The sequence below is a fragment of the Mauremys mutica genome, chromosome 1 (genome assembly GCF_020497125.1).
Source record: "Mauremys mutica isolate MM-2020 ecotype Southern chromosome 1, ASM2049712v1, whole genome shotgun sequence".
Lineage (NCBI taxonomy): Eukaryota > Metazoa > Chordata > Testudines > Geoemydidae > Mauremys > Mauremys mutica.
Window position 1 is genome coordinate 7,844,000 of NC_059072.1, and position 15,244 is coordinate 7,859,243.

The following is a 15,244-nucleotide window of genomic DNA, read 5'->3' on the forward strand; positions in this document are numbered from 1 at the left end:
CGGGGGAAGGGGCGGTGCGAGGGATGGTGGGAAGGGGTGGTGCGAGGGCTCAGGGGAAGGGGCGGTGCTAGGGTGGGGGCTCGGGGGAAGGGGCGGTGCGAGGGCTCAGGGGAAGGGGCGGTGCGAGGGTGGGGGCTCGTGGGAAGGGGCGGTGCGGGGGATCGTGGGAAGGGGCGGAGCGAGGGCTCTGGCGAAGGGGCAGGGCGAGGGCGGGGGCTCGGGGGAAGGGGCGGTGCGAGGGTGGGGGCTCGGGGGAAGGGGCGGTGTGAGGGCTCAGGGAAGGGGTGGTGCGAGGGCTCAGGGGAAGGGGCAGTGCGAGGGCTCAGGGGAAGGGGCAGTGCGAGGGCTCAGGGGAAGGGGCGGTGCGAGGGTTCAGGGGAAGGGGCAGTGTGAGGGCGGGGGCTCAAGGGAAGGAAAAGGGCTGTGCGAGGGCGGGGGCTCGGGGGAAGGGGCGGTGTGAGGGGACTTGGGGGAAGGGGCAGGGAGGGAGGGGGGCTTGAGGGAAGGGGCGGTGCGAGGGCTCAGGGAAGGGGTGGTGCGAGGGCTCAGGGAAAGGGGCAGTGCGAGGGCTCAGGGGAAGGGGCGGTGCGAGGGCTCAGGGGAAGGGGCGGTGCGAGGGCTCAGGGGAAGGGGCGAGGGGGCGGTGCGAGGGTTCAGGGGAAGGGGCAGTGCGAGGGCTTGGGGGAAGGGGCAGTGCGAGGGCTCGGAGGAAGGGGCGGTGCGAGGGTTCAGGGGAAGGGGCAGTGCGAGGGCTTGGGGGAAGGGGCAGTGCGAGGGCTCAGGGAAGGGGCGGGGCGAGGGCTCAGGGAAAGGGGTGGTGTGAGGGCGGGGGCTCAAGGGAAGGAAAGGGGCTGTGCGAGGGCGGGGGCTCGGGGGAAGGGGTGGTGTGAGGGGACTTGGGGGAAGGGGCAGGGAGGGAGGGGGCTTGAGGGAAGGGACGGTGCGAGGGCTCAGGGAAGGGGCGGTGCGAGGGCTCAGGGAAAGGGGCAGTGCGAGGGCTCAGGGAAGGGGCGGTACGAGGGCGGGGGCTCAGAGGAACGGGAAGTGCGAGGGTGGGGGTTTGGGGGAAGGGGTGGTGTGAGGGCGGGGGCTCAGAGGAACGGGAAGTGCGAGGGTGGGGGTTTGGGGGAAGGGGTGGTGTGAGGGCGGGGGCTCAGAGGAAGGAAAGGGGCTGTGCGAGGGCGGGAGCTCGGGGGAAGGGGTCATGTGAGGGCGGGGGCTTGGAGGAAGGGGCGGTGCGGGGGCGGGGACTTTGGAGGAATGGGGAGAGTGAGGGCAGGGGTTTGGGTGAAGGGGCGGTGCGAGGGGTCGGGGGAAGGGGCAGTGCAAGGGCAGGGCTCAAGGGAAGGGGCGGTGCGAGGGCAGGGGCTTGGGAGAAGGGGTGGTATGAGGGCAGTGGCTTGGGGGATGGAGCGGTGCGAGGGGTCGGGGGAAGGGGCGGTGCGAGGGGTCGGGAGAAGGGGTGACGCAAGGGCGGGGGCTTGGGGGAACGGGAAGTGCAAGGGCGGGGGCTCGGGGGAAGGGGCGGTGCGAGGGCGGGGACTTTGGAGGAATGGGGAGTGTGAGGGCAGTGGCTTGGGGGAAGGGGCGGTGCGAGGGGTCGGGAGAAGGGGCAGTGCAAGGGCAGGGCTCAAGGGAAGGGGCAGTGCAAGGGCAGGGGCTTGGGAGAAGGGTGGTGTGGGAGGTGGAGCGTTGGTTTTGGCCCCTGTGGTCCCCACACCGTTAGGAAGCTTCCGCTTCCCCTACTTCAGCCAGGTCTGATCCAGAAGCCAGGCTGGGAATCTAAGAGAACAGGTTCTCTGGTGAGATTTCTGATGCTTCCCAGTTCCAGGGGGATCAGATAGAATCATAGAACCATAGAAGATGAGGGTTGCAAGAGACCTCAGGCAGTATCTAGTCCAGGGGTTCTCAACCTTTGTCTTTCTGAGGCCCCCCCAAAACATGCTATAAAAGCTACATAGCCCACCTGTGCCACAACAACTGGTTTTCTACATATAAAAGCCAGGGCCGGCGTTAGGGGGCAGCAAGCAGGACAATTGCCCGGGACCCCCCGCCACAGGTGGCCCCATGCAGCTAAGTTGCTCAGGCTTTGGCTTCAGCCCCCAGTGGTGGAGCTCAGGGCCCATGCAGTGGGCCTTCAGCTTTCTGCCCTGGGCCCCAGTGAGTCTAACACTGGCCCTGCTTGGTGGACCCCCTGAAACCTGTTTGAGGCCCCACCAGGGGGCCCTGGACCCCTGGTTGAGAACCACTGATCTAGTCCAACCCCCTGCTCAAAGCAGGACCAACCCCAACTAAATCATCCCAGCCAGGGCTTTGTCAAGCTGGGCCTTAAAAACCAATGAGGAAGGAGATTCCACCACCTCCCTAGGTAACCCATTCCAGTGCTTCGCCACCCTCCTAGTGAAATAGTTTTTCCTAATATCCAAGAGCATCTTCTCTGATTGTGTTCCAGCACCTCTGCCCCGTGCTGAAGCCACAGGCAGCCATGGCAACAGAGGTTATATATTATAGGCTTTTCTACAGCGCTTGTCTCCACAGTATGCGAATGCCTAGTGGAAATGAACGTATTAAACCTAACTGCACCCATTTCATTTCCCTCATTTAACAGACGTGGAGACAGAGGTCCAGATACATTAAGAGACCATCTCTGAAATCACACAGAGAATTGGTAGCAAAGACAGGGAGAGAACCTCATTCTCCTGCATCCCACCCCTGATCCTTAACCACCAGACCCTCATTCGCCCAAGTCAAAATACAAAATAAACCAATCCTTTGGGAGCCTCACTCACTTTCCCAAGCGTTGCTAAAGTGTTCCCACTGATCCTTATTATATAGGTACCCATCCTGATCCACTTCACCTTCGTTCCTCACTCTAAGCCAGGCCTAACCCATTGCTCCATGCGTGTCATCCCCCCCTGATCTTAATGATTCCGTTTCATGATATGGGAAAGGACACCTCCTGTCTCCTGAACGTTGGGTTTCTCCTCATCATCTTGCTGTACCTTCATCTGGAGTTAATAGCGTTGTGGCTCCTGTTTTCTTTTGCCATCTCCCTTCTTGGGTGGCTCTGACCATCATCTTCATTTCATCAGCTCTAAGTCTCACTTCCTTCCTGGCAGCTGTTTCTCCGCTGACTTACCTTCTCCTGCATGGTTCCATGTCACATCTCTCTCTCTCATTCACACTTTTGCCCTATCTACCATTCTTAGGGTTTTTACACAGCCGCCCAGCTGTGGTACCTGGGCACCTTTCATGTAAAACTGATCAGCAATAGCAAAGTCCCTATTTGAACTTCATGGAGTCTCAGCCTCTCCCCCCTTTTACGAAATAAACAGGCTGCCTGCGGCAGGGGTTTGCTGTTGGTGGATTGGTGGTGTGTGAGTTTGCTTTTGGGGTGGGGGTGGGGATAGGTATCAGCATTGTGAATGTCATTCCTGTTACAGGGGACAGGCTTTGTCAAAGCTTCTTTTTGCTGCTCAAAACCAAGGGCACACTTCTGTCTCCCCATCACTGTTGTACAGTCTGGTCTTGTCCCACCCATGGAACGCCTACCGATGTCAACAAAAGGCAGAGGATCCACGCGGAGGATGGGAGAAGAGAAGTTTGCCCCTAGTCCAGCACCCTCGGAGAGCAGAGCTGCGATCTGTTTTGCTGTGACGCTGCTCTCTGCATTCTCTCTGACTCAGCGGGCAGCTAGCTGACATCTTATAAGCCGCTAATGGTCCAATGCGCGGCAAACTCATCTCCTGGAGCCATTCGGAATGAATTTGCTCTGAGTGTCTCTGTCCTCCCCCGTACCTCTTAGGCATCATTTGCCCTATTTTCTCTATTCTGGCTTGTGCAATAGGCTGTTGATTTGGGGATAAAGTACTCACAGAAAGGCCAGGATCTCCTTTCTCTCCTTTCACACCAGCTGGACCATTTTCTCCCTGTTAAAAACACTTACGTAATTACAGAGGTTCAACAGATTAGGCAGTAAATGTCTCCAACAGTAAATGCATCTTGAATAGAAAAAGATGCTAAAGAAAGAGGGGGAGGGACCACAAGGTTCAAATACAGTGTTTTCCCGTAAATTTAAGAGACACCAGAAAATAGTTCAGTAAACTGAAATTGCCAGATTCATCCCAATGCAGGAGAGGAGGGGATACATTACGGGCTGGTTAAGTCCCCCTGCTTCTGTGGACTGATCTGCACTTGCCCCAGCCACCAAAGGAGCTAGAGCAGCCCAGGGGCTGCTCTAACATATGCCGTTTACATATGGTCCCTAAGGGACCATAGTCCAAATGAGAATCTGCTTTGCACTGATGGTCCCCTCCCAGCTGCCTGAATGGACCTCCTACCCCTGATGTGCCCTCAGCTTTATTCCAGATCTCCTCATGCCAGGTGACTTCTCAGCTAGCCAGCTACAGACAAATTCTGGCTCTGTTTCATTATCTGAGTGGAGCAAAAGTTCTGGGTTGGGGAGAGAATCTGGCCTCAAAACTGAGCTACTTTACACTCCTGTAACTCAAATGCCAGATAGACGATTGCACCAACAAGCCTTCTGATGGCATCGTAGTTACAACCTTGGGAACACAACGCCACCGCCCTCAAGGGAAACAACAAGCAGGATGGAGGATTTCTCTACTCAGTGCAGACAACTGCACTGCAAAAGTTGCTCTGAGCCATTTCCAACCAAATTTGTTGATTAAAAATTGCTACGCTAAAAAAAAAGCCTACATGGCACAGGGTGAATTGTCCGAACGGGAGCCGTGATGGCCATTTTTCTGAATCTGTGACTACTTAACAGAGGCGAAAGCACTGGAACAAATTGCATCAGCCTCAAAGGCTAAACCTATTACAGGGCAGAACTGACATGGCCACTCACTGCCGCAGTAAAACAGTGAGTCAGGGACGTTGACATCTGCAGCAGATAAAACCTCAGCTAGAAATATGACTCGGTAGCAAAGATCTAAAGCTGTCCGAGAAGAGAGGATAAAGAGAGGATGATTTCAGAATCGGTCAGCCTTTTGCCAGTCAGTCCTCATGCTCTGCCACTGTACCCAATTCCTGGCCAGACTAACAGGCACGAATGATTTACATTGCTTGTCTCTGGCCTTGTTTTGCCTTCCGTCTGGCTAACTTTGTTACTGGAGTATGGGCAATTTTAGGCATTTGACTTGCTTGCAGAATAACATAAAACCCTTCAGTTCTTGTATCTGCTGCTTTTTCAAGGTTGCCTGGCCTAGCCGTAATTTCCCTCTCGCTAGCAATGCAAATACAGAGAGCCAAGGCGGTCAAAAACGGGAGACTAAAGTTGGGCTGATTCCATAGTCAGACCTCTAAATAAGTGGCCCGGTTTTCCGTAGTGAGAGCAATCAGCAGCTTGCGGGGTGATCTGCCCTCTGGCAAATCAGACCACTTGTTTAGAGGCAAACACACGGGCTCAGAATCCTAACTTTAGGCTCCCGTTTTTTAAAGTCTTGGCCCTGGCTTTTTCAGCTAGACTAGCTGGGTGAAATGAGCTCTGCCGAGCTAGCTAGTCAAGTGCTCTCTGGAACCCTCAGAGGATATAGCATCGCACTATTTAATTGGACTGCGCAACCCTCTCCAGTCAATTAAAAGGGGGAGGCTGTCAAGGAGGGTGGGCCCCAAATACGGTGTTTCCCAAAGAAGTGTTACAAACATCGTTGGCAGTGAGGGTTGGCGCATTGCAAATGCCTAAAACAGAGACAGTCTAGCCAGGATTGTGCCACAGAGCCCGGATCACTGACCCTGAGGGTGTGTCTGCACTGGAGCTGGAAGTGTAATTTCCAGACATGCTGGCTGTGACGGAGCTAGCGTGCTAACAAAAGACGTACGCCTGCAGCGGTGAGAACGGTGGGACAGGCTGGCCACTTGAGTATGCACCTAGGATTTCAGACGGGATCAGATTCGGGTTGGCTAGCCCTGCCTGCTGCTCGCGCCACTGCATCTACACTGCTATTTTCAGCGCGCTAGCTTGATTATATATGTCTAGCTGAGCTGGAAATGACGTCTTCCAGTGTAGACACACCTTGAGAATGCCGGCACTCTGGGCCAACACACTGTCTGTACACAGAGCAGTGACAGTCCACAAGGCCGGCAAATCAAAACCGAAGTCAACAGCCTTCACCCAAGACCTGATCTGATGGACTTTTCTTCGGACCCAGCAGGGGGAACGATACTAACAAACTGCTCCCAGAGCTCAGCTGACAGTTGGCCTGACCCTCTGTGTATCGAAGCCAGTGGATGCCTTCCTGCGGAGTTCAGTGAGAGTCAGATCAGACTCATTATTATGGCAGAGCATGGGACTGAATCCAGATGTCCCAAACCTCAGTCCAGTGGCCTATTATTATTCATTATTTGTATTACTGAAGTACCTAGGAGCCCCAGTAACAGACCAGGGCCACCATTGTGCTAGGCATGTACAAACACAGAACAACAACAAAAAAAAGTTCCCTCCCCATAACCCCCTCCCACACAGCTTCAGCTTCATTTTCTAAGCTAACTGAGCAGTTCTCAGTACTCACCTTTTCTCCTTTGTTGCCAGGAGTACCTGCAGGACCCCTGAGGCAGAGCTGAGGTCTTCCTCTTCTACCTCTTGCACCCTAAAAGATATAGCAAAAAGGATCATTGTATTCTAAGTGACTGGCCAACTTCCACAGATGCCTCTGAATTCATTCTATATTTCTGGGTGTCCCCCCCGAATCCTATTCTCGGCATAACAAGACTTCAGACATCAAAGGCAACTTGGGGCAAACATCTGGAGTTCAGGTGTTGCCAAAATATTTCCCCTTCCACCAAACGTATCGGTTTATGCTTCAGCCCCAGTACCAGCCTCATCCCCTGCAAATAAGAACCCCAGGGGACAGTAAACCGAGCAGCTCTTTAGAGTTTCTTCTGAGTCCTCCCAGCAGGAGGGTGAGCTTTGCTCCTTCTGAGCCCTCCAACAGCCAAGGACGTCAGCCCCCTATACCCATGACTCTCAAGCAATCAGCCATTGCCCCCGTCACCTCTTGGGAGCACCCCCCCCCCAGCAGACAACTCCCCCTAACCCTGTCCTTGGGGGTTCTCCATGGAGGACCCAATTCCTATCCTCCATCCAGTGTGGCCCAGGACCAACCTCTTGCTTTCTTGTCCAAGTGAGGCTGCTAAGAGTTTGTTTAGTCCTGTCTCTGTTGGGAAAGGTCACTTGCTTTCACACACATAGGCAGCAGTCCCCCCACTAATTTAAGAACCACCGTCTCAGTGGGAGGCAGAGAGCTCCCGGGGCTTTGACGGCTGCAGCTCCCTCCCGCGCGGGCAGCTGGAGGGTCTCGGTGCTGTTCCTGAGGCCTTTATCTTTTAATTTAGGGGAAACACAGGGAGCAGCGTGGGTGGGGAAGGCAGCGTCTCGTGTGCGCGTTAATCAGTGCCAAAGCTGGCATCACTAATGGTCTCTTACACAGCTTTTTCGGTGTGTGTCACTTGTACTGCTAATAGAAAAGATCCGGCCTGTTTAAACATACATGAGGGTATCTCTTGCTTTCAGTTCTTTCCACCCTCTCGGCTGCTTTTAAATAGTTTTCAGCTCCAGGGATGGCAGAGAAAAGGAACAGGGCAGGAGTGCCGGAAGCTTCCACACCCCACACCCCAACCCCCTGCCCCAGCCCTGAGCCCCCTCCCGCACCCAAACTCCCTCCCAGAGCCCACACCCCGTCCTGCACCCCAACCTCCTGCCCCAGGCTCAGCCCGGAGCCCCCTCCCACACCCAAACTCCCTCCCAGAGCCCACACCCCCTCCTGCACCCCAACCCCCTGCCCCAGGCTCAGCCCGGAGCCCCCTCCCACACCCAAACTCCCTCCAAGAGCCCACACCCCCTCCTGCATCCCAACCCCCTGCCCCAGCCCTGAGCCCCCTCCCGCACCCAAACTCCCTCCCAGAGCCCACACCCCCTCCTGCACCCCCACCCCCTGCCCCAGGCTCAGCCCGGAGCCCCCTCCCTCACCCAAACTCCCTCCCAGAGACCACACCCAGTCCTGCACCCCAGCCCCCTGCCCCAGGCTCAGCCCGGAGCTCCCTCCCACACCCAAACTCCCTCCCAGAGCCCACACCCCCTCCAACACCCCAACCCCCTGCCCCAGGCTCAGCCCAGAGCCCCCTCCCACACTCCAAACCCCTCGGACCCACCCCCCAGCCCAGAAGCCCCACCCTCTCCAACACCCCAACCCCCTGCCCCAGCCTGGTGAAAGTGAGTGAGAGTGGGGGGGAGCGAGTGACGGAGGGAGGGGTGTGTGTGTGGAGTGAGCGGGGGCAGGGCCTCGGAGAAGGGCAGGGGCAGGGACACGGCCTTGGGGAAGGAGTGGGGCAAGTGTGTTTGGGTGTGTGCGATTAGACAGTTGGCGTCCCTCACTCCTCTACAGAAAAAGCCAAGCGCAGCACTCTTGCGAAGCAGCGCTGGGTACGGTGGTGGGCTGCATTAGAAGCAAGGGAGGGGATTCTGGGCTGTGCCTTCTTCACAAAGGCGCAGGAATTAGAGCTGGAAGATGTTATATGATGAGCGGAACTGAAGGTACAGGGCCAAGTTTCAGGAGGGGCCCAAGTTAGGGTTGCACCAGTGGCCCAGCAAGCCAAGCCACGCCAGGTTCCTTACACAGAAATGATAAACTCTAAGCACGTAACACTGGCCACTCCGCAGGCTTCACAAAAATCTCTTTCCCCCGGCTTGGCCTGCCTGCCACGTTGCTTTTTGCTAATGAAACAGAAAACACTGGGCATCTGATTCACCTAGGGTGACCAGACGTCCCGATTTTATTCATGAAGAAACTTGCACAAATACAGACGGATATCATCTTCCTTTCCAAATGTAAACGGATGGACATCATACCTAATGGACTAAAGGTAAAAAATCCACTGCTATCTATATACTACACAGACCACAGTGAGAGATTATGCCGTACTCTATCTAAGAAACTGAGGAACCACCTGATCAGCATCCTATACAGCAAACAGGAAAACATCAAAAAAGAGCTCTCCAACCTAGAGACTCTCATCAATAACCAAACTTCCATACAAACGGACTTCACTAAAATAAGACAGGAGATCTACATTACTCACTTCATCTCTCTAAAAAGGAAAAAGGACTGTAAGCTGTCTAAACTCCTACCTGCCACATGGGGCCACAACCGTGATACCCCTAACCCACCCAGCAATATCCTCAATCTATCCAGCCACACACTCAGCCCAGAAGAACAGTCTGTCCTATCTCGGGGACTCTCTTTCTGCTCTGCCACCCCCACCAACATGATACAGTTCTGCGGCGATCTGGAAGCCTACTTTCGCCGTCTCCGACTCAAAGAATACTTCCAGGACACCACTGAACAGCGCACTGATACACAGTTACCCTCCCACCAACAGCACAAGAAGAAGAACTCCACATGGACTCCTCCTGAGGGTCGAAATGACAGTCTGGACCTATACATTGAATGCTTCCGCCGACGTGCACAGGCAGAAATTGTGGAAAAACAACATCGCTTGCCTCACAACCTAAGTCGTGCAGAACGCAATGCCATCCACAGCCTCAGAAACCATCCTGACATTATAATCAAAGAGGCTGATAAAGGAGGTGCTGTTGTCATCATGAACAGGTCTGACTACCAAAAGGAGGCCGCCAGACAACTCTCCAATACCAAATTTTACAGGCTACTTCCCTCAGATCCCACTGAGGAATACACTAAGAAACTGCACCATCTACTCAGGACACTCCCTACACTAACACCGGAACAAATCAACATACCCTTAGAACCCCGACCAGGGTTATTCTATCTACTACCCAAGATCCACAAACCCGGAAATCCTGGACGCCCCATCATCTCGGGCATTGAAACTCTCACTGAAGGACTGTCTGGATATGTGGACTCTCTACTCAGACCCTATGTTACCAGCACTCCCAGCTATCTCCGTGACACCACTGATTTCCTGAGGAAACTACAATGTATTGGTGACCTTCCAGAAAACACCATCCTAGCCACCATGGATGTAGAGGCTCTCTACACAAACATCCCACACACTGATGGAATACAAGCTGTCAGGAACAGTATCCCTGATGATGCCACACCACAACTGGTTGCTGAGCTCTGTGCCTTTATCCTCACACACAACTATTTCAAATTTAATGACAATATATATCTCCAGATCAGTGGCACCGCTATGGGCACCCGCATGGCCCCACAATATGCCAATATTTTTATGGCCGACCTGGAACAACGCTTCCTCAGCTCCCATCCACTCACGCCCTTCTCTACCTACGCTACATTGATGACATCTTCATCATCTGGACCCATGGGAAGGAGACTCTGGAAAAATTCCACCATGATTTCAACAGCTTCCACCCCTCCATCAACCTCAGCCTGGACCTATCTACACGGGAGGTCCACTTCCTAGACACCACGGTGCAAATAAGTGGTGGTCACATTAACACCACCCTATACCGAAAACCTACCGACCGCTATGCCTACCTTCATGCCTCCAGCTTCCATCCCGGGCACACCACAAGATCCATTGTCTACAGCCAAGCACTGAGGTACAACCGTATCTGCTCTAACCCCGCAGACAGAGACCAACACCTAGAAAATCTCCACCAAGCATTCTCAAGACTACAGTACCCACACGAGGAAATAAGGAAACAGATCATCAGAGCCAGATGTGTACCCAGAAGCCTCCTACTGCAAGACAAACCCAAGAAAGAAACCAACAGGACTCCACTGGCCATCACATACAGTCCCCAGCTCAAACCCCTCCAACGCATCATCAGGGATCTACAACCCATCCTGGACAATGATCCCACACTTTCACAGGCCTTGGGTGGCAGGCCAGTCCTCGCCCACAGACAACCTGCCAACGTGAAGCATATTCTCACCAGCAACTGCACACCACACCATAGTAACTCTAGCTCAGGAACCAACCCATGCAACAAACCTCGATGCCAACTCTGCCCACATATCTACACCAGCGACACCATCACAGGACCTAACCAGATCAGCCACACCATCACCAGTTCATTCACCTGCACATCCACCAATGTAATATATGCCATCATATGCCAGCAATGCCCCTCTGCTATGTACATCGGCCAAACTGGACAGTCTCTAAGGAAAAGGATAAATGGACACAAATCAGATATTAGGAATGGCAATATACAAAAACCTGTAGGAGAACACTTCAACCTCCCTGGCCACACAATAGCAGATTTTAAGGTGGCCATCCTACAGCAAAAAAACTTTAGGACCAGACTTCAAAGAGAAACTGCTGAGCCCCAGTTCATCTGCAAATTTAACACCATCAGCTCAGGAATAAACAAAGACTGTGAATGGCTTGCCAATTACAGAACCAGTTTCTCCTCCCTTGGTTTTCACACCTCAGCTGCTGGAACAGGGCCTCATCCTCCTTGATTGATCTAACCTCGTTATCTCTAGCTTGCTTCTTGCTTGCTTATATATACACACCTGCCCCTGGAAATTTCCACTGCTTGCATCCGAAGAAGTGGGTATTCACCCATGAAAGCTCATGCTGCAAAACGTCTGTTAGTCTATAAGGTGCCACAGGATTCTTTGCTGATTTTATCGGGACTGTCCCGATATTTGCTTGTTTGTCCCGCGTCTCGACCAATGTTAGGTCGGGACACTGGACAAACAAGCAAAGGCTCCGGAGCCCGAAGGGCTCGCGCCCTCCCCTGCCCCGACTCCGCCCCCTCCTTCCCCCATTGGATCCTTCCCCAAATCCCCGCCTCTTTCCAAGCATGCCATGCCCAGGAGACTCAGGGGAGTGCAGGGCCGGGGTGAGTGTGAGTCTGGCCTGGCCCCGAGCAGGCAGGACTCGGGCGCGGTACCTGGAGGGAGAGTAGGGGGGCGGCCCGTGGGGCTAGGTGGCGGCTGTTCTCCCCACCTGGGCAGGGGACTCGGGAGCAGCCGCTGCTGCAGCTCCCACTGCTGCGGGGGGAGGAAGTGGCCAAGCACGTGGCGCTCGGCGGCTGCGGCTTTGGTGCCCGGGCCCGAACCCCCCGAGCCCGGCCTGCTGCGGGGCAGCGCGCACACTGCACTCAGCCCCTGGCCAGTCGCGTCTGGGCTGGCTGCCCAGCTGGTGCAATCCCGTGGCGGAGGCATCGGCAGCCCAGTCCCATTCGTTCCCCTGCAGGACCCGAGCGGGATGCGGGGGGCTGGGGCCTGCTGCCCCCACTCCGAGGCCGCCCGCAGGATTGTACCAGCTGGGCAGCCAGCCCAGACGCGAGTGGCCAGGGGCTGGGTATGCGCAGCGTGCGCACTGGGTCCCCGCAGCAGGCCCGGGCTCGGGGGGTTCGTGGGCGCCAGAGCCGCAGCTGCCGAGCTTGGCCAGCGGCCGCTTCCTCCCCCCGCGGCAGTGGGAGCTGCAGCAGCGGCTGCTCCCGAGTCCTGCTGCCCAGGTGGGGAGAACAGCCGCTGCCTGGCCCCGCAGGCCACCCCGTACTCTCCCTCCAGATACCGCGCCTGAGTCCTGCCTGCTCGGGGCCAGGCTGGACTCACACTCACCCCGGCCCCGTGCTCCCCTGAGTCTCCCGGGCCTCCCTCCAGCGCTTGCGGAGGGAGGAGGAATCGGGGGTGGGGGATTTTTTTTTTTTTGCTCTGCCGCCATTTTTTCCCACTCTGCCCCCGCCCCGCCCCCCCGCGTCTCGATATTTGACCTGGGTGATCTGGTCACCCTAGATTCACCCCCATCCTCCAAACACAGCTCTCTGAGGCTTGCTGTAGACAGGCCTGTACTAAGAGCAGCTGCTCACCCTGGCCCTTGATCCTGCAACTCATTGTGTGTGTGCAGGGCCGGTGCAACCATTTAGGTGACCTAGGCGGTCGCCTAGGGTGCTAGGATTTGGGGGGCAGCATTTTCTTCATCAGCGACTGCGGCGGCCGGATCTTCAGCCGCCCTGGTCGCTGCCAGCATTTAGGCAGAGGGAGCTGGGCCAGGGGAGCGTGGGGAGGGCCGCCTGCAGCAAGTAAGGGGCGGGGGCGCGGCACACAGGGGAACTCCCCGCCCCAGCTCACCCCTGCCGCGCCTCCTCCCCAAGCACGTTGTGGCTGCTTCACTTCTCCCGCCTCCCACGCTTGCGGCGCCTAAGCTGCCTCAGGGAGGGTGCTTCAGGGCGGGGGGGGGGGGAGCTGCCGTGGGGGGGGCTCAGGGTGGGGCCTCAGGGTGGGGAGGGCGCAAGGTGGAAGTTTCGCCTAGGGCGCGAAACATCCTTGCACCAGCCCTGTGTGTGTGGGCAGACATCAGCCTCAACATGAATGCCAGGGTCTACCCCTCCACAGCCAGTTCCAGGATCAGGGCCCGGGCTTTCTGCAGAGAGATCTCCGCAGAATGTAGGGCATGCAAAATGACGCTGATGAAGCCTCACCGATGGAAAGAGAAGACGACAAGGAGATAGTGAAACAGTGTGTAATACCATAGAAGCGCTACGGACATGGGTGCAACCACCGCTGGAACACTGTCCAGTTATGGTGTCCACAATTCAAGATGGAGGCTGATAAATTGGAGAGGGTCCAGCGAAGTGCCAGTAAAATGATTAAAGGATTGGAAAACCTGCCTTATGGTGGCAGACTCAAGGAGCTTAACAAAGAGAAGGTTAGGGTGTGACACGATTACAGTCTTTAACGACCTACATGGGGAACAAATATTTAATAATAGGCTCTTCGATCTAGCAGAAAAAAGTGTAGCACAGTCCAATGGCTGGATATCGAAGCTAGAGAAATTCAGACTGGAAATAAGGTGCAAGTTTATAATAGTGAGGTAATTAACCACTCGTAGAAGTGGTTGTGGTGGATTCTCTATCACTGCACACTTTTAAATCAAGATCTGCTCTAGTTCAAACAGTAATTAATTCAGGGAAGTCCTATGGCCTGTGTTATACAGGAGGTCAGACTAGACGATCACAACGGTCCCTCCTGGCTTTGTAGTCTATGAATTCCTGTGGAAGCACAAAGCATGGAACGACATTACAAACACATTGACATTTACTACTTGACATCAACCCTGTCCTGAATTTGTGGGAGCAGGATCTGACCCAGTGTTTCCAGTGACTATGTATCTGTGCATGCTGCATGGAACTACCGCAATGATACTAAATTTCAATGGAGGTGACTGCTCTAATGGCTCTGGGGCAGAGGAGGTTTTCCCATGCAAAGGGACCAGAAATCTTCATGAGGTTCTCCTGCTAGAACTCACAGGGAAGCATCTTCTTAGGAGGGAGGAACTGAGAGCTGGCAGGAGGCGAGGCCTCCCAACTCCACAGATCCAGGGGATCCCTGGGGAAAGGGAACCCCACAATTCATGGCAGCAGGAACAGGCCTGTCAGAGTTGGCTCCCATGCCACGCTGCTCTGCTGTCCATTTCCCCATGCAGCATGGCTCCTTTGTAGCAGCTGGGGAGAGCATCCTACGGGAGGTAAAGCTGCTTTGGGAAGCTTTAACTCCAGACGGGACTGCCAGGTGGAAATCCATGGGGCTGAATAAAAGTTCCAGGCTGTGTGAATAGCCAAGCCCATTGTGCTACCTTCTCTTGTGCTCAGCCAAGCCCTGGGACACTCCTTCTGCGTGGAGTAGTGCTGCTTTCTTCCCTTGCATGTTCTGAAGGGAGTTGAGCCTGAGTGAGGTCCCCTGTGCCTGCATAAGCTGAAGGGACAATCTGGGACACCAGGCTCAAATTCTGGAACCTCTTTAAAACATGTGGGGCCATGCACTGGCGTAACAGAGAGCAAGATCTGTCCCTGTGAACATGCCAAAGCTAACTGCATGCCTCCTATTGCAGAAAAAAAGATCTAATGAATATTAGGATAGCAACACTGGACAAGTGTTACTCCCATTGTAAACTCCTCTTCTTGGGGTTTTAGAACTTGGATGGGAACCTTGATCTGGGCTGGATCTTCAGTGATAAAACTGAGTGTGGATTTTAACTAAGGAGAGCAAAAAAGGAAGTTATGTCTCATAAGCCAGATGACTCCAAACGTGCTTCCTACTGCGACACTGGGGTCGGTTTCTGCATCGCGCTCTTCCATAGTGGTTTGATGTTTGTTACAGTAAGGGATGATATAGGCCCATCTTTTGTACTAAAGATACTTCAGGAAATGAAGGTCTGTTACTTTGTTTGAGCTTCTGGAGTTTATTTTGTCTAGATCAAGCCCCTCTTTTATAGTATCTCCAAGTACATAATTAAGCTATTAAACCTGACAATGACCATAATG

General features: G+C 54.7%; 1 protein-coding gene across 11 annotated transcripts in view; it reads right to left on the reverse strand.

The window, feature by feature from the left end:
- Positions 1–15,244, reverse strand: part of LOC123353129 (collagen alpha-1(VII) chain-like) — a 196,477-nt gene that overhangs the window by 19,507 nt on the left and 161,726 nt on the right. For all 11 annotated transcript variants that reach the window (XM_044994027.1, XM_044994002.1, XM_044993994.1 and 8 more), the window contains 2 exons: positions 6,531–6,608; positions 3,876–3,929 (listed from right to left, as the gene is read on the reverse strand). In XM_044994027.1, coding sequence (XP_044849962.1) covers positions 3,876–3,929; positions 6,531–6,608 — 132 coding nt within the window. The remainder of the gene's footprint in view (positions 1–3,875; positions 3,930–6,530; positions 6,609–15,244) is intronic.